The 18,939-nt window shown below is 43.6% G+C and overlaps 1 protein-coding gene and 1 pseudogene across 2 annotated transcripts; both read right to left on the reverse strand.

The window, feature by feature from the left end:
- The window catches only part of LOC126075390 (class I histocompatibility antigen, Gogo-OKO alpha chain-like), a 49,554-nt pseudogene that overhangs the window by 14,258 nt on the left and 16,357 nt on the right, over nucleotides 1–18,939 (reverse strand).
- LOC126077774 (ribonuclease P protein subunit p21-like) lies at nucleotides 14,813–16,838 on the reverse strand. 2 transcript variants are annotated; one of them, XM_049887517.1, is made up of 5 exons: nucleotides 16,763–16,838; nucleotides 16,588–16,688; nucleotides 16,415–16,497; nucleotides 15,484–15,605; nucleotides 14,813–15,362 (listed from the first exon to the last, which is right to left on the reverse strand). In XM_049887517.1, exons 1-5 carry the CDS (start codon nucleotides 16,817–16,819, stop codon nucleotides 15,291–15,293), a joined length of 435 nt encoding a protein of 144 aa, XP_049743474.1. In that variant the 5' UTR covers nucleotides 16,820–16,838; the 3' UTR covers nucleotides 14,813–15,290. The 2 variants fall into 2 exon arrangements, with proteins under 2 accessions (XP_049743474.1, XP_049743398.1); XM_049887441.1 differs by having other exon boundaries at nucleotides 14,818–15,362; nucleotides 15,480–15,605.

The following is an 18,939-nucleotide window of genomic DNA, read 5'->3' on the forward strand; positions in this document are numbered from 1 at the left end:
TACTGAACAAAATAACCCATGTAGGTACTTAACCCCATGCCTGAAATGTAGCAAGTGCCTTTTAAATGCAGGCATTATTACTATGGTTGTTGTCCTTGTTACTTTCCATATAATAACAAGGAATTTTCATTTACACAGGTTTCCACACAGAATCTCTAAAAACCTGATGGATCAGCACTTATTTTCTAAGATTTGTTGACAATATGAAAATACTCTAGTCACAGTCCAGAAGAAATTTTATAGAATTTCCCGGTATCTTATTCACAGGTTTCCTTTGATTCCAGAATGTTATTGCCTTGGTCTGAGACAATTCTCTTGAATTCTGGGACACTTTTGCCTGGTGTCTTGGAAAAAGAATGATTTCAATACAAACTTTATCTGGTTGAGGTTGAGATTTCAGCAAACTCAGGCCTGAGAAGCAAGGGTAAAGCAGACACTTCAGCAGCAGGAAGAGACTATAACAAGTGCAAGGCAGTTAAAGAAACCTTTGCTTTTGGCTAATGGGTACAGCCAAAACTAAATACAAACTAAAGTTTTTATTAGTCAAACGCCTTATGTAGAACACAATTCCCAAAGTATTTCTCTAAAATTCCCAGCAAGACTAGACCACGGGCCACCATGATCCTCCCAGTCTGCAGGAATAACCCTGTGAGCAGAGAAGAAACCAACCAGCTCATAAAAAGTTTCACCTGGAAGTTTTACAAAATCAACTATAATGTTGGGAAAAGGATTGGACATAGCTTAATTGTGTACAGGTCCCTGGGAATGTTATATCCATGCACTATGTTTTAAAGAGATGTGGTAAGCACAAGTTTGATTTGCTAAATTCTTTTGCAGAGTAGTTTATAATTGGTAGTCTGAAATTACTTGTAAGGAAGACTAGTTATAAAGTCATTCCTAGATGGCTGGGCCAAAATTTAGCATTTGAAAGAAATGCTGGCTAACTTTTCGCACCTGCCGGAAAATCTGGGTGGCTACACCTGGGTAGGCTCAATTTTACAGCTGGAGGGACTCTTAGAACTCATCATAGTCAAATATTTTAATTTTTAGATGAAATGAGGGGGCAAGTAACTCAAGCATACAGCACTAGTATTTTGCAGTGTACAACCCTACCCTTTTTTAGCCTCAAATTATTTCTATTTATAGAAATAATAACTCCACTGTTGTTATTGTTGTTACTTGCCATTGAGTTGGTTCCAACTCATAGCTACCCTATTGTCTTAGTTATCTAGCGCTGTTCTAACAGAAATACCACAAGCGGATGGGTATAACAAACAGAGATGTATCCTCTCACAGTCTAGTAGGCTAGAAGTCCAAATTCAGGGTATCAGCTCCAGGAGAAGGCTTTCTCTGTTGGCTCTGGAGAAAGGAAGGCCCTTGTCATCAATATTCCCCTGGACTAGGAGTTTCTCCTTAAAGGAATCCCAGGTCCAAAGGACATGCTCTGCTCCCAGCGCTGTTTTTTTGGTAGTATGAGTTCCCCCTGTCTCTGTCTCTCTGCTTGCTTCTCTCTTTTATATTTCAAAAGAATTGGCTCAAGACACAATCCGATCATGTAGATTGAGTCCTGGCTCTTTAACATAACTGCCACCTATCCCTCCTCATGAACATCATAGAGGCAGGATTTACAACACATAGGAAAATCACATCAGATGACAAAATGGTGGACAATAACACAATACTGGGAATCATGGCCTAGCCAAATTGATACACATATTTTTTGGGGACACAATTCAATCCAGGACACCTATGTACAACAGAACGATACACTGACAGGTCCTGCGCCATCCTCACAATCGTTGTTATTCCTGAGCCCGTTGTGGCAGCCACTGTGTCAATCCACCTCGTTGAAAGTCTTCATCTTTCTCATTGACCCTCTACTTTACCAAGCATGGTGTCCTTCTCCAGGATTGGTCCCTCCTGATAACATGTCCAAATAGGTGAGACGAAGTCTTTGCTTCAAAGTCTTTGCTTTGAAGTCTTTGCTCTGGCTGTACTTCTTCCAAGACAAATTTGTTCATTCTTCTGGCAGTCCACAGTATATTCAATATTCTTTGCCAATACCATAATTCAAAGGCATCAATTCTTCTTCAGTCTTTCTTATTCATTGTCCAGCTTTCACATGCATAGGAGGTGACTGAAAACACCCTGGCTTGGGTCAGTCACATCTCAGTCATTAAAGTGATATCTTTGGTTTTTAACACTTTAAAGAGATCTTTTACAGCAGATTTGCCCAATGCAATGGGTCGTTTAATTTTTTTGACTGCTGCTTCCATGGGCTTGCTTGAGGATCCAAATAAAATGAAAACCTCGACAACTTCAATATTTTCTCCATTTATCATGATGTTGCTTATTGGTCCAGTTTACATTCTGTCACATAGGGTTGCTATGAGTTGAAATTGACTCAACGGCACACAACAACAACAAATTTGATATAAAAGAAGCCCAGGTGGCACAACAGTTAAGTGCTTGGCTGTTTGCCTAAACATCCACAGTTCAAACCCACCCTGCAGTTTGAACCCACCTGTCAGCTAGAACCCTCTCAGTTACTGCATGGGAGAAAGACCTGGTGATCTGTTTCTGTAAATATTACAGCATAGAAAACCCTATGGGACAATTCTACTCTGTCACATGGGGCCGCTATGAGTTGGAATCAGCTCACTGGCACCTAACAACAACAAATATTCGATATACGTAATTTCCATGATGGTTTCACATACATTAACTCATTTGACCTTACCACAACCCTGTAAGGCTGTCAGAAAAGAATTTATTATCTTCCTTTTTTCAATAAAAAATCAAGGCCCAAAAATGTTAAATAAATTTCCCAAGGTTAAAGTTGTGAGCTCCTGAACATAAAGATCCTCTGATCTTCCAAGAGCCCTTTTTCCCTCCAGGTAAAAAATATGGAAAAAAATCAGATTGACTGTATCTTCAGATCTTAGAAATTAACTGACTGCACTGCAAGAAAGACTGGGACGGTGTTGTAGATTACCTTTATGTCAGAATTTAAAAACTTTATTTTATCACGTATACCCCAAACTGGGTCTGGGTACCCCAAGCTAGACTTTTTTTTTAAATTTAGATAAGGACAGGGAAGGCAGTGCTTTAAGAGATAAAATGCATGGCACCTAATGTAGTTGCTCCAATTAGTAGGCTGTCAACAAGTGTCAAACAAATGTATATATAAAGGTCAAAGTTTGAAAGAGATGGAAGGAAGTGGAAAGGAGGAGAATAAATACTCAAGCTTCTTTATCACTTGGAGGAAGTGATAAAAGGTCTGTACTGGGTGGGAGGACCAGTGGGGTTGGGAATTTAGAGAAAGGGATGGGAAGCTGACAAAATGTGGAGTCTGGCTTGTCATAGTAGGAGAGGGAGAGGAGAAAGATAACTCAAAGGTTAACCAACCGAGGACAAGAAGAAATGAGGGAACCAGAAATTAGCAATACTTCAGTGGTATGGTGGACAGTAAACCCAGATCCACTGACTAGGTGCTTCATGTTCCTCTATGAGTTTTGAAAAGATCTCAGTTCTCTACTTTCAGAGATTTGATTGATTATGTCTGGGAGGGACCCAGTATTTATACAAGACTCTTCATGGGATTTGTCATGAATCTGGACTCTAGAGGCTGGAGTGCAATATCATTCAGGTCAAAGTAGGCACTTGAAGAAGGAGGATTGTACTGTTTAGAATGGCATAGAGAGTTTGAGGAGAATGAAGATGGAGGAAAGGCCATTATGTTTGAAACCAGAGGTCACCACTGACTACTCAGAATTGATAAGAGGGTCAGAATGAGCACAGATGCAGAAACAGTGAGAATTATGGTATGAGCAGAGGATGGTGAGGAGACAAGCCTGGACTGGCCTGGCAGAAGCACTACGTATATGAAACATTTGTTGTTGTTGTACGATGTGAGGAGCCCAGGCTGAAAGGCTTGGAATTTACCCTACCTGAGCAGCAGCATTTAAGACTTTGACTAGGGCTGAGACATGAAGAAAGCTCTGATGGTGTGCACAGTGGCTGGAAAAACTAACGACAAGCATGTTTCAACTGAACCTGCCTAAGCTAAAGATCTGTGTGTGGTGCACAAAGAAGTCCCTTACTTATCCTCTCCAGATAACATAGCTAGCTAGTGGTAGAACTAGGACTATAAGACAAGAACACTTCTTGGGCTGAAGTATGGGGTGATTTCAGGGATAGAGAAGCTTAGAGGCAGAAAAACTCAGAGATAAGGAAAATATTAAGTGTGGCTGGACCTGTAGAATCTGAGTTCCAAGTGTAGCTAAGACTTTAAAAATCATTCACAGCAGCAATGGGATTGTCAGTTTAGCTAATCAGTAAGATCATCAGTTCAACTAGCAAGGTCTACTGCCATGTGGAAACGGAAGTCTCTGGGAAGTTCGCGTAAGGATACATGTGTAAAGATATGCAATGGGTGTTAACTGTAGAGGAAAATAATGGAAATAACTTAAATATTTATTACTAGGGGAGTAGTTGCAATTGTACTATAAAGCAATATTAAAAATTATGAGTTAAAAATTTTTCTATGAAACTGGCAGGATATATATGATTTTTTAATAAATAAAACATAGCAAATAGCAGGGCACAATGAATAGAATAGTCTCATTAAAAAAAAAAAGCTACGATGAGACGAAAACACCCAATATAAGCATTTATGATTGCCTGAGAATGGAGAAAGGAAATACCAAGAACAAGTTAATAATATTGATCACCTCAATAATGTGGTATGTATTTAGATATAGAAGAGTGTGATAGTTAAGGCTGTGTGTCAACTTGGCTGGGCCATGATTCTCAGTGGTTTGGTAGTTATGATGTAGTTTGGCAGTCCTGTGATGTGATCACTTCCATGATGAGATTTGATACAATGTGACCACCTCCATGATGGGATCTGCTGTGAGTAGCCAATCAGATGAAAGGGAGTTTTCTTAGGCCTGTGGCTTGCATCAAATATAAGTGAATATTCAGCAAGGCTTGTGGGTTTTTGCTTGCTCTGAATCCTGCAGCTGGCTCTTATTTATCTGACCTCTGGTTCTTGGAACTTGAACTAGCAGTTTACCTGCTGTCTTGCCTGCTGTTCTTGGGATCGGTCCATCTTCACAGTTTGTCAGTGAGAGCCCTGCTCTCTAACCTACAGATCTTGAATTCACCAGCCCCCATGGCTATGTGAATCAGGAGAAGCCTCTATCCTGACTCATGGAATTGGAACATTTCAGCCTCTACAACCATGCAAGCCATGTCCTTGATATAAATCTATATATATTTACATGCTTTACTGGTTTTGCTTCTCTAGAAAACCCAGCCTAAGAGTGGTTCTAGCGAAACAAAATTGTAAGGATGAGTTTTCTAAATTGGTTCTCAAGCCTAGTTAGTCTTAAAGATGTTGATGATCCTGCCTCTTGTAGTAAAGTGGGCATTGCTAATCCATGCCATGAAGTAACAATACAAATATGCAAAATAACACTGAGTCAGCTATTGCTAAAAGATGAGAATCTGGGTGGCTGCATGTGTAATACTTTTCTACAATTTTGTCAGAATGAGAAGTATAAGGAAGCTGGTTGGTTGGTCCTACTTTCGCTAGACAAACTGATGAAAGAAAGAGATGAGCTCGGGGCTTCAGAGTCAAAGCTCAAGTGCCACACAGACGACCTCAAAGTTTCCACTTGTGCCTTGGGAAAAAACCTTATTTCTTGTACAGAGCTGATATTGCTGAAAATGAAACCCAGAGTCTTATTGTAAGAGTGGCTGAATTACAATGCCAACTCAATTGGAAAACTCAAGAGGTGTCTGAAGTTAAAGTGAGGACACTGATTGGGAAGAAATGGAATGCCAGAACTTGGGGTGGGGACATATAGGCAGATAATCAGGAAGCTAGAGACACTAAGACCCTAAATTTCATTGAATCACTCCTGCAAACAGAACCAGCCCTCTCATTTCCATCTGAAGAGATTATGCCATGTTAGTCTGCTAAACCACCCTCCCAGTAAAATCATTAGGCCCTCCACTCCCATCTAATGAGCTTAACCTAGCTGCACATTAAGTACCTTTGTCTGAGTCATTGCCTAGGACATTGCCTGAGGCAGATGCTTTACAAGGTAATGCTGAATGGTCTCAAAACATTACTCCACTCCCAATTTTGTCTTCTAGAAAGACCTATACCTATACTTAAATCCCAGCAAGCCCCAAAAGGTGAAGTACAAATTATGACCCAGGAGGAGGTATGCTACACTCCAAAAGAATAGCTTGACTTTTCTAATATGTACAGAAACCTGGGGACTATGTATGGGAATGACTATTAAGGGTGTGGGATAACGGTGCAAAGAAGATAAAGATGGATCAGTCTGAGTTTATTGACATGGGTTCGCTAAGTGCAGATTCTTTATTCAAGGTTTCAGCTCTAGAAGTTAGGAAAGGATCTCATAGTTTACCTGGCTAGGTTGCCGAGGTATGGATTATGTAATGGCCTATGCTAAATCAAGCTGAAGTACTAGACCTGCCTTGGTATGCTGTAAAAGAAGTTAGGCAAGGGCTTAGGGAAATTGGCATGCTAGAGTGGATTTATCAGGTTAGGCCTACAGTCCCACACATGGAGTGCTCAGAGGATAAACATTTTACCATAACTGTGAAGAACAAATTTGTGAAGGGAGCCCCAGAATCTTGAAGACTGCTGTGATTGCTACTTTATGTAAGCCAGATTTGACAGTGGGAACTGCCCTAACTGAATTAAGACACCTAACTACAATGGGGCTAATAGGACCCCCTAGTAAAGAGGCCAAGAGGCTGCACTCAATTGAAAAAGCCAAGGTAGGTGTGGTTAGCATAATGGACAGAATTAAAGCAGTAATCAGATTCGTCAGACTCATATAAACTTATGGCATTGGCTATTTAGTCATGGTGTCCCTAGGAGCAAAATAGATAGGAAATCTACTAAATATTTACTTGATCTGTACAAGTGGTTAAATTCTAGGTCAACTGAACAGGAGTCTTACTCAAATTGCCAGAACAGAAAGTCACAGTCCCAGACTTGAACGAGTTTAAAGACCCAAAACCCCCTGAATGAAGGGGAGGCCATGCCCTCTTGAGGAAGAAGCCCACTACACTGCCAAAAATTTATACTGTTAATCTTTCTCACAGCCTTCCCCAAACGGATCTATGGCCTTTTATAAGAGTGACTATTCACTGGGGAAAAGGAAATAATCAGATTTTTCAGGGATTACTGGACACTGGGCCTGACCTGACACTAATTCTGGGAGACCCAAAATGTCACTGGGCCCACCAGTCAGACTGGGGGGATATGGAGGTCAGGTTATTAATGGAGTCTTAGTTCATGTCAGTCTCGCAGAAGGTCCAGTGTACCCCCGAACTCATCCTGTAGTGATTTCTCCAGTTCAGGAACACATAATTGGAATAGATATACTCAGCAACTGGCAGAACCCCCACATTGGATCCCTGAAAAATGTAGAAAGGGCTATTATGGTATGAAAAGCCAACTGGAAGCCATTAGAATTGCCCCTAATTAGGAAAATAGTAAACCAAAAGCACTACCACATTCCTGGAGGAATTGCAGAGATTACTGCTGCCATCTATGATTTGAAAGATGCAGGGGTGATGATTCCCACCACATCCCCATTCAACTTGTCTATTTAGTCTGTGCAAAATACAGATGGATCTTGGAGAATCACAGTAGATCCTCTAAAACTTAACCAGGTGGTGACTCCAATTGCAGCTGCTGTTCCAGGTGTAGTTTCATTGATTGAGCAAATTAATACATCTCCCGGTATCTGGTATATAGCTATCAATCTGGCTAATGTCTTTTTCTCCACACCTGTTTCAAAGGACCATCAGAAGCAGTTTGCCTTCAGCTGGCAAGGCCAGCAATGCACCTTCAGTTGCTTACCTCAGAGCTACGTCAACTCTCCAGCCTGATGTTATAACTTAGTCCACGACGACCTTGATCACCTTTCTCTGCCACAAGATGTCACCCTGGTCCATTATATTGATAACGTTATACTGATTGGACCTAGTAAAGAAGCAGTGGCAATGACTCTGGATTTATTGGTAACATATTTAGATGATTGGACTTATTGGTAAAATATTTCATCTCAGTGAAATTTCTACGGATCCAGTGGTGTGTGGCATGTTGAGCTATTCCTTCTAAAGTGAAGGATAAATTATTGCATCTGGCTCCTCCCACAACTAAAAAGGAGTGCAACACCTAGTGGGCCTCTTTGGATTTTAAGGGAACATATTCCTTTTTGTGTGTGCTACTCCAGCCTATTTATCAAGTGACTTGAAAAGCTGCAAGCTTTGAGTGAGTCCCAGAATAAGAGAAAGCTCTGCAACAGGTTCAGGGTGCCATGCAAGCCACTCTGTCACCTGGGTCATATGATCTGGCTGATCCAATGGTGCTTGAAGTGTCAGTGGCAGATACAGATGCTGTTTGGAGTCTTTGGCAGGCCCTTATTCATGAATCACAACAGAGACCCTGAGGATTTTAGAGCAAAGCCCTACCATCCTCTGCAGATAACTACTCTCCTTTTGAGAAACAGCTTTTGGCTTGTTACTGGGCCTTAGGAGTGACTGAATGCTTAACTGTGGGCCACTAAGTCACCAAGTGGCCTGAGCTGCCCATCATGAACTGGGTGTTGTCAGAAACAGAGTCATAAAGTTGGAAATGCACAGCAGCACTCCATCATTAAATGGAGATCAGGCCCTAGCAGGATCTGAAGGCACGAGTATGTTGCATGAGGAAGTGGCCTAAATGCCCACAGTCTCCACTTCTGTCACATTATCTTCCATCTCCCAGTCTGCACCTATGGCCCCATGGGGAGTTCCTTATGATCAGTCGACTGAGGAAGAGGAAACTTATGCCTGTTTTACAGATGGTTCTGAGCGATATGCAGGCACTACTCAAAAGTATACAATAGCAACTCTACAGCCCCTTTCTGGGGCCTCTCTGAAGGACAGTTGTGAAGGGAAATCCTTCCAATGGGCTGAACATCAAGCAATGCACCTGGCTTCTGACTTTGTTGGAAGAAGAAATGGCCGGATGCGCAACCGTATACTGATTCATGGACTGTGCCCAATGGTTTGGCTGGATCGTTAGGGACTTGGAAGAAACATGATTGGAAAATAGGAAACAAGGACGTATATGGAGGAGGTATGTGGATAAGCCTCTCTGAATGAGCCAAAGAAATGAAGCTATTTGTGTTTCATGTGAATACTCACCAAAGGGTGACCTCAGCAGAAGATGATTTCAACAACCAAGTGGACAGGATGACGCATTACGTGGAAACCATGCATCCTCTTACCCAGCTATTCCCATCTTTGCTCAATGGGCTTATGAACAAAGTGGCCATGGTGGCAGGGATTGAGGTTATGCATGGGCTTGGCAACATGGAATTCCACTCATCAAGATCAACTTGGCTACAGACTCTGCTGAGTGCCCAATCTGCCAGCAGCAGAGACTAACATTGAGTCCCTGATATGGCACCATCCCTCAAGTTGATCAGCCAGCAGCCCAGCGGCAAGTTGATTACATTGGACCACTTCCATCATTGAAACAGCAGCATTTTGTTCTTACTGGAATAGACACTTACTCTGGACACAGACTTGCCTTCCATGCATGCAATTCTTCTGCCAAAACTACTGCCCGTTGACTTAGAGAATGCCTTATCCACTGTCATGGTATCCCACACGGCACTGCCTTGAATCAAGGGGGAGGGGTCACTTCACAGCAAATGAAGTGGGACGATGGGCCCATGCTCATGGAATTCAGTGGTCTTACCACGTTCTGCATCATCCTGAAGCACCTGGCTTGATAGAACAATGGAAGAGCCTTCTAAAGACACAATTATGGCACCAGCTAGGTGACAATGCCTTGCAGGGCTGAAGCAATGTTCTCCAGGAGGCTGTATATACTCTAAACCAGCATCCACTATATGGTGCTCTTTCCTGCATAGACAGGATCCATGGGTCCAGGAATCAAGGTACGGAAATAGGAGTGGCACCATTCACTACTACCTCTAGTGACCCACTTGCAAGATTTTTGCTTCCTGTCCCTGCGACCTTATGCTCTGCAGGTCTAGAGGTCTTAGTTCCAAATGGAGGAATGTTCCCACCTGGTGATGCATCACTAATTCCACTGAACTAGAAGGTGAGAATGCCACTTGGCCATTTTGGTCTCCTTGTGCTTCTGGATCAACAGGCAAAGCAAGGAGTTACTATACTGGCTGGTGTGATTGATCCTGATTACTAAGAGGAAGTCAGATTGATATTGCATAATGGAGGTAATGAGGGGTATGTCTGGAATGCAGGAGATCTCTTAGGGTGTCTCTTAGTATTACCATGTCATGTGACTAAAGTCAATGGAAAACTACAGCAACCCAATTCCAACATGACTACTGTGATGGTTAAGATTGTGTGTCAACTTTGCTGGGTTATGAGTCTCAGGGTTTTGGCAGTTGTATAATGTGATACTTCTCTGTTGAAATTTGATGTGATCACCTGATGACGTGATCTGCTATGGTACCATCGGTGGCGGGGCCTGTGGCAGCTCACCAGCCCCGTCAGTCTTTATCGCTCTGCCCTCTGCCCTCCACCGCCTAGTTTCTTTCTACTTGCCTTGCCAGGGTTTTTGCTTGTTCTAGGTTCTGCAGCTGGCTCCTGTTCATCTGACCCCTGGTTCTTGGGACATGAGGTAGCAGTTTGATTGCCCATCTTGAGATTAGTCAATCTTCACAGCCTGCTACAGCCCTGAACTTTGGCCTGCCGATCTTGGATTCACCACCCCCTGCAGCTACGTCAATCAGCAGAAGTCTGTAACAGCTCTGCTTTCTGGCCTGCTGATCTTGGGTTTGCCAGCCCCTGTGGCTATGTGAATCAGGAGAATTCTTTTTCTTGCCCGGTGGACTTGGGACATTACAGCCTCTAAAACCCACGTGTCAACTTGGCTGGGCCGTGATTCTCAGTGTTTTGGTAGTCATATGTTGTGATCACTTTCCTGTTGAGATTTGATATGTGATCACCCCCAGATGGGATCTGCTGTGAGTAGCCAGTCAGTTGAAAGGGAGTTTCCTTGGGCTTGCGGTCTGCATCCGAATATAAGACATTCTGGCAAGGCTCAGGGGCTTTTGCTCATTCTGGGATCTGCATCTGGCTCCTGTTCATCTGACCTCTGGTTCTTGGGACTTGACCTAGCTGCAGTCTTGCCTGCTGAGCTTGGGATCTGTCAATCTTCACACCCTGTAAGCAAGAGCCCTGGTCTCTGCCCTGCCAATCTTGGGTTCCCAGGCTCCTGTGGCTACAGCTATCCTGATCCACGGACTTAGGACATTTCAACCTCTACAACCATGTGAGTCATCTCCTTGATATTAATCTCTCTCTACATATATTTATACACTTCACTGGTTTTGCTTCTCTAGAGAACCCAGCCTCAGACAGAGGGTCTCACATTCTTTTGAGCCAATGTGAACTCAGAAAGAATATTCCTTAGAGAAAGCTTGGGTTCAAGTTCTGGCTTTGCAGTAAACTTGGGTATATCATATAACCTCTGAGTCTTTATATTTATAATGACAGGATACATGCTAAGAACCTTATACCATTATCATTACAGAGAAAAAAGTTCTTAGAGCCTTAGAAAATTTTGGAATTCTAAATAATTTCACAGTATAATTTCTGCAGAAGTCCTTGGATGGTGCAAATGGTTAACACACTCAACTGCTAAACAAAAGGTTGGAGGTTCGGTTTCACCCAGAGGTGCCTCAGAAAACACTACGGGCCACAGTTCTACTCTGACTCATGGGGGGTTGCCATGAGTCAGAATCAATTTAACAGCCACTAGTATATAATTTCTGCAAGCCCTGGGGTTGAATGCATTGAACTGAAAACCCAGCTTCCACCCCCAATCTCCACATCAGACTGGAGATTCACTGGATTCTCTCAATACTCTGGTCAAATAAAAAAAAAAAAAAAATTTTTTTTTTTTTAAATAGGAAGTCATAAAATATTCTTTCTGTTCAAAATACACCCTCAAGGAGCCCTGGTGGTTCAGTGGTTAAAGTGAGTGATTGCTAACCAAAAGGTTGGCGTTTCAAAACCACCAGTGGCTCTGCAGGAGAAATATGATGCAGTCAGCTTCCGAAGAGATTTACAGCCTTGGAAATCCTCTGGGGTTGCTACGAGTCAGAATCGATTCAACAGCAGTGGGTTTAGTTGGGTATACCAAGACCCCCTAAACTTTAGTTCTGTGGAACTCTGGGTATCCTACCTTTTTCCTCAAATTTCACTGCTAGTCCATCAGGAAATCTATGGGCTATCCCTTTAAACTATATAAAAAGTCTGAAAATCTCTCCATTTTCACTGTTAACATCCTAGTCCAAGCCACTATCATCTCTCACCCAGGTGATGAGAAGAGCCTCCTAACTGGTTTCCTTTCTTCCACTATTGCTCTCCTAGTCTAGTCTTAAAAAAGTCAGAGTGATCCTTTTACATCACATCATGTCACTGCTTCCTAAAAACTTCCAATGGCCCCCTCTTGAATAAATCAAATTCCTCATGATGGTCTAAAGACCCCTGGCCTCCTATGATCTCTCTGGCCACATTTACCACTCTCCATCTTGCTCCCTCTGTGCCACTCATGCCGGCCTAGCCAGCACAGCTCCCGCTTCCAGATAATACCCTGTAGCAATGCTCTGCTACAGAGTAGGTGCTCAAAAAGTATCTCTGAATGAATTTATCAAAATATCCTAACTTTGTTAGTCTCCAGAGTGGGAAGAAACTGTAGGAAAAGAACATAGTTAAACTTCCTGGTTTTACAAATGCCTGTTGTAAGGACAGTAACTCAGATTCCCTTATGACCAGACTCTGTCTTTTCTAATATATTTTGCCACTTATTATTACTCTCAGTATTATTATGATCATTACTTATACTCCAGTAAAATAATCTATAATATCTAATTTCAAGGTGCCTTCTCATAAAAAAAAAATTACCTCACTTGATACTTACAAACATATGTGAGGCAAAGAAAACCAGAATCATTATTTCCTTTGTTGGGAATCGAATTTTCAAATTTTATTTCGAATTTAGGACAGTCTCTCAATACAATTAATCAGTATCTCTCTCTTTCTTCCTGACAACGATATTGATTCTTACCAGTTTTGAAAAGTGCTAAACTCACCTAAGGTTTGGAGGATGATTGAGTCTTGGTTTCTATGGAAACTGGAAGATCTTCTTTCCTTGATTCAGTTCAATGACCTAAATTTCTTCACTCACTTTTGTTTAATTTTATTTAAAGGGTACTGAAAGGGCACTGATTTTGAATTACTAAATTACTGAGAAAATAAACTCTTACACACTAGGGTTTTTATTTCCCCATTCTTGGATACGAGAAACCCATTTTTGCATATACTGACAACTATTACATCATAATAACTAAACATGAAAAAGGATAGTTTCAGAAGGAGAAAGAGGGCTATGATCTTTAGATTTGGATGAACCTATATTTACGGAAACATAAAAGACATGAACAAGCCACACAGACTCACAAGTGAACCACAGTCCAGACTCTTGTTTCTTCTGCCTTCCGACGGGACCTGATTCCCATGGTATCCCATACGAAAGGAATTCCTTAATGATGGAGCTATGAAATCAAAACTCAGTTTCAGTACTGCTGTCCCACTGTGGACATGTTCAATTATGTGCAGCTATAATCACACTCAAACTTGACCAAGATTCAGGTTTAGCATACAGGTGCAAAAGAACTCAATCACCAGAAATGAGTCTTAGCAGAGGAGCCAAGAAAGGTGAGTGGAGGACACAAAGGGTCCAGGATCACATGAGGTATATTTTGAGGCTACACATTTCCATTGGTTCCCATAGCTGGCCCAGGCAGCACCGTCTCCAAACATAAGTTGTCAAAGAGTAACTCATTTAGTTACTTGTACAGTAGTTATCTTTCATGCAAATAATTTAGTCAACTGTGAAGGATTCAGGACAAAGACAAAAATCAAGGCCAAAGACAAAAACAAGATGTGACAGGCTGTTACACTGGTGGTCCCCAGAGAACCAATGAACGTTTGTGCAGCTTAGCCATGTGGCTTGCTGTGGCCAAAGGGACATTAGCAAGCATGATGTAGAGGCTTGATAAGCATTTACACATTGGGGCTTGCTCTCTTGGAATGATTTCTGTGGAAGTCAGAGCCATGTAAGAAGTCTAACCACCCTGACAGTCTTGCTGTGAGGATGCCAAAGCTAGCTATGTGGCAAGGCCACATGGAGAAACGATGAGGTGCCAGCCATGTAAGTGAGCCTTCTTGGGCATTCCTGACCAGCCAGCAGCTAAACGCAGCTGAGTGGGGGCTCAGCTGATACCACATGAGCAGAACCAACCAGCCCAGCTCTGTCAGAATTCCTAATCCACAGAATCAGAGGAAATAATGAACCGTTGCTTGAAGCAGCATTATGAAGTGATTTTTATGCAGCAACAGATCACTGCAACACAGAATTTATAAGAGAAAGGGAAGAAAGAAAATTGCATACTGGGAATAGTCGGTTATGTTTGTACATGTGTGGGGTTAACTGACTAACTGGAAGCTAGCAAAGTGGTCAGTCTGGGAATTCTGTCCTTGAGTAGGCTCTTGAGGGGTATCAAAGAAAACAATTGTGGTTGTTGAAGGATTCTTCAGATACTCTTGAGAGTTTACCCATGGTGCAGCCTTGTACAATATCTGCCAGTGTCCTTCTGTGAGCTCCTCTGACTTAGTTTACACCATTTCACCCACTAGAACCTAAAAGAAGAAAACTCAGATTGGAAAAGTGGGACTGGATGATCTGAACTGTCTCCCCTCGTACCCCCATATCTGTACCCTCACTTAAAAACAGAGCAGTGGCATCAGCAGTCTGTCCAGCCCTTCACTCGGTAAGACTATCTAAAGATGCAATCTCCTAAAAAGGCTTGAGACCTTGCAGATAGCTCTAGAAACTGAAGTCCAAACGTGGCACTGCACTGAGGAAGCACTGCACCTGGGGTCCTGGAAACGGGAGCTGCTTAGTGGGGCCCCATGGCTGACAGAGGTCGGGACATCCCCACATGGTGGGAGTACAAGGAAGGTAAGGACAAAGGAAAAGTTACATAGTGACAGAGAAATACGGACAGAAACAGAGGAAAATGAAATGAAGACCTGAAATCCCCACAGAACAGAATTAAACAAGGTGAAACTTTATTTCTTTGGCAGATAGGATGAATCCATCACTGAGCATTGGGGCCGAGGCTCTACTTTCTCCTCAGGAAGGTGGGCTGGAATGGGGTGAGCTGTGCTTGGCAGGGGCTGTGGTGGTTTGGGATCTGGGTAGACAAGCAAGCAGAATTAGAGTTGACTGTGGTACCTCTCCCACCACCCAGAGCCCACCTATGTGTCCCTACCTCCTGGGATAGCCCCCATTTTTCTCTACCACCTCTCACCTGCCTGGTTTCCCAACTGGGCTTCAGGCCGGTCTCCCCAAAGCAGATGCCTGGGATCATTGAGGAATCGTTGGCTGCGCTGGCATGTTAGGCAGGTCTGTACTGTCCAGCGCTGTCCCTTGCGGCCTGGGGTAGATGTGGGAAAAAAGAAAAAGGGTGCCCAGATTTAGCAGGAGAAAATACTTCCTGCACCCAGTTTTGCCTCCACTGTTTTCAGTAATTCTTTTTCTATTTTCCCTCCTTTAAATGCAAATTTGATGGTGTCAGGCCCCTGCATAAACTCCGTCAATTTCTTCATACCTTTTAATATAAAGTTCAAAGTCTATGACAGGACTCTTCAAGATCTGGCCTCAGTTTCCTTCTTCAGCTTCATGTCTTGTGTCTGCCTCCCTCAAACTTCAGCCTCCTAAACTTTCATTTCCTTGCAGCACCCCAAGTTCCCTTGTTTGGAGTCCTCTCACATGCCTAGAATGTCCACCTCCCACTCCCTTTGCTTAACATGAACTTTACCACCCCTGGCATAAGTAGCTCGGCACTCCACTCCACTTCATTTTTCTACTTTATTTCAACTGTTTTCATTGGTCTGTTCCAAACATACTGCAATTTTAATGAAAATAATAAATCTAGCATAATACTTGACACATCTCAGAAAACTAATATTTACTGAATGAACGGTAATGACAATCAAGTACTCCATGACGCCAAATAACATCTATTATTACTCATCTATTATTACTTCTCCACTGCCCAGGCTGGGAATAAAAGTCAAGCCCAAAGTTTAGTTTGTCCAGGTGGGAGCAGTAACGGAATCCGGCGCTGGAGAAAGCGGGCTCCTACAAACCTCACGCCTGACACCCGACTAAAGCGAGGAAGGGGTCGCTGGACCTCCCCCCACTCCCCGCTCCGCAATCATCCCCCTCGCAAGGAACACTCACGTCTCTGGCGCTGGGTGCATGTCAGGCCCGGGATGAGGAGGGAAGAGCAGCCACGACAGAGGGTCCTCTTCACTGAAGGGTCCCTGGGGGCAGAGGAGGAAGGTGGTCGGGTGCCCGCGCTCGCTCCCCAGTTTTCCCCGGTCCCGCCCGCCGCCAGCTCCGCGCCCGCTCACCGCCGCAGGACGAGCCGCTTCGCAATGGTCCTCTCCGTGTGGCAGTAAAACCTCGCCAGCGCCTGGTTCTCAGGGTTCTGCGCGAGGACGCAGTGGGCGGCCTGAGGAGCGGAACAGTCACTCCGGGCCGGCCGCACCGGGTACCCTTCCCGATGCGCCCCCGACCCGGGCTCACCTGGTACAGGAAGCTGAGCCTCTGGAAGGCCTCGCGGTCCTTCACCTGCCCCGCCATCCGCACGGCGAGCGCCCCACGCCCGTACGCCCGCAGGCTCCGCCTCTCGGCGCGCCCCGTCCCGGGCGTCCGCGCAACGCCTCCTGGGAACTGTAGTTCCCTGGTCAGAGAGCCGTTTCCTTGCGCCCCTCTTCCGAGGCGCGTAGTCTGGCCCCACCTCGTGGTCTCTCAGATCCATTTGTTTGTTAATTCTATCCCACCTGTCCAAAGGTCCCTCTGAGTTGCTGCAGTGGTTAGAGAGGTTGGCTGGTAACAGAAAGGTCGGCAGTTGGAATCCACCAGCGGCTCCTTGAAAATCCGATGGGGCAGTTCTGCACTGTCCTATAGGGTCGCTATGAGTCGGAATGGACTTGTTGGGCAAAGGGTTTTTTTCTGATGAAGAGCATTCTAAAATTCAAGGCATTTGGCTTGGCTGAGGATTTCTGGCTAAACATAGTCCCAACTCCATTTTGTCAGTTTGACTATTTCATAGAAGTTACTTCTTTCCTGTTCTCAGAAAGTTTGTTAACTAGTTCAAGCGTTGTCAAGTAGGTCAGTGTTGTAATAAAAATCTTATGGCTCGCACAGATGTTCCAGGAAATATGTGTCTTTTGTGGTTAATACGACTGTCAGAAGATGTGCCTCAACTCCCTTCAAAGATGTTTTTTCCGACTTCCTTACAACGCATTATACTTTTCCGTAACCTTGTTTTAACTAACCCATAAGTCAACCGGTCAGAAATGTTTAAGCTAGCTCCTCAAGTTTATGTTTTTTTGCCTTTTTAAACTCCTGTGATTGAATAGTTTGGGGGCACACTCGGGAAATTGCTTTCACTTTGTGTTTTCCCACAGTTTCAACTGTGTTTGAATTTTCAATAAATATCTTTACTTTTACTTTAGCAGAGTCAGAGAGTTTCTCTCTACAATACTTCCAAAGTCTTCCTCAAATCCCAAACCGGTTACACCAAGTAGAGACTAGAAAGGCTGGTAAAGCAAAAGATCTTAAACTTCTAAACATTTACAGGACAGAAGACTTGTCTCTCCATGCAGGTAGGCTTGGGAGGTGGTTATGCCAATTAAAACCAGCTAGACCCACAGTCCTGAAGCCAAAGGCAGGTGCCTGAAGATCTACAGACAGAAGAACAGTGACTATACATCAGAAGAACAGTGACTATTCATTCAAAAAGCCACTTGTGCCAGTGGGAGTCAAAGTGGGAAGGACCATGAGAGTGATGGAGAGAAGAGAGCTCCTGGCCCAGGAAAGCACAGGTTAGTCCCACTCTGTCTACTTATCAAAGAAACATACTTCCTGTTAGGCAGTTCTGAACACATAGCAGGGGATCCTCACTTGGTGAGTCAATGGTCCCTAATCCTAGTCTTAGACACTGGGTCACAGAGACCTATCGATAGCATTCCCTACCTGTGAAATGACACCCCACTCCCCACACAGACATACACTTTACACCCCTACTTCTGACTTCTGTTTCCCATTAGTTCTGCTTGGCATCCCGTTTACCTCCTCTTCATAGTTACTGCCTGCAAGCTCTTGAGGTCAGAAGCAGAAGGATGGAAGGGGCAGAATGGAAATGAACCCTGAGACAGGGAGAGGGCAACGTAGGTCAGGAGAGGTTGCAACCTCTCTTCCTTAAGATTCTGCCATGCAGGTGAAGGGAACTGGTTTTCCAGCTCAGACAGAGAAGGGAAATGTTTGAAACCTCCTCCAGGACGAGTTTCACAAGGATCCCCAGACTCAGCCAGAAGGATTGTGTTTAAAATGCAGATGCCCAGCCCCCACGCCCCAAACCTTGATCATTCACTGAGGGTGTGACCCAGAAACATGGATTTTTAATACCCCAGTGGTTCTTACAGACATCAACAACATGCCATTGCCAAATTACCACACAACACAGATCCGTTCAGTAGGTCCTTCGCTCTATATTATTTCAAGCAAACTGAAGCATCTTGCCACAAATAACCACAGTCAAGGCACAAAGGTAAGAGAAGAAGAGTCTGGACAAAGTCCTTTTGAGGTAGAAGGAGGAGTTGAAATGCCCTCAATAAATTGCAGTCTTTTTTCCCAATCTTCTGTCAACTCCTGATTACCCAAGCAGAGATAATCCAAGTTGTTTTAGTTTGGTTTGG

Source organism: Elephas maximus, chromosome 1, assembly GCF_024166365.1.
Source record: "Elephas maximus indicus isolate mEleMax1 chromosome 1, mEleMax1 primary haplotype, whole genome shotgun sequence".
NCBI lineage: Eukaryota > Metazoa > Chordata > Mammalia > Proboscidea > Elephantidae > Elephas > Elephas maximus.

Excerpts from the sequence above, each read along its gene's own strand:
- LOC126077774 (XM_049887441.1), bottom strand. The coding sequence starts at position 16,819 with ATGGCGGGGCAGGTGAAGGACCGCGAGGCCTTCCAGAGGCTCAGCTTC. Across the intron at positions 15,606-16,414 it reads ATGCACCCAGCGCCAGAGAC|GCCGCAAGGGACAGCGCTGG; the intron begins GTGAGTGTTCCT and ends CATCTACCCCAG. Across the intron at positions 15,363-15,479 it reads CCAGTTGGGAAACCAGGCAG|ATCCCAAACCACCACAGCCC; the intron begins GTGAGAGGTGGT and ends TTGTCTACCCAG.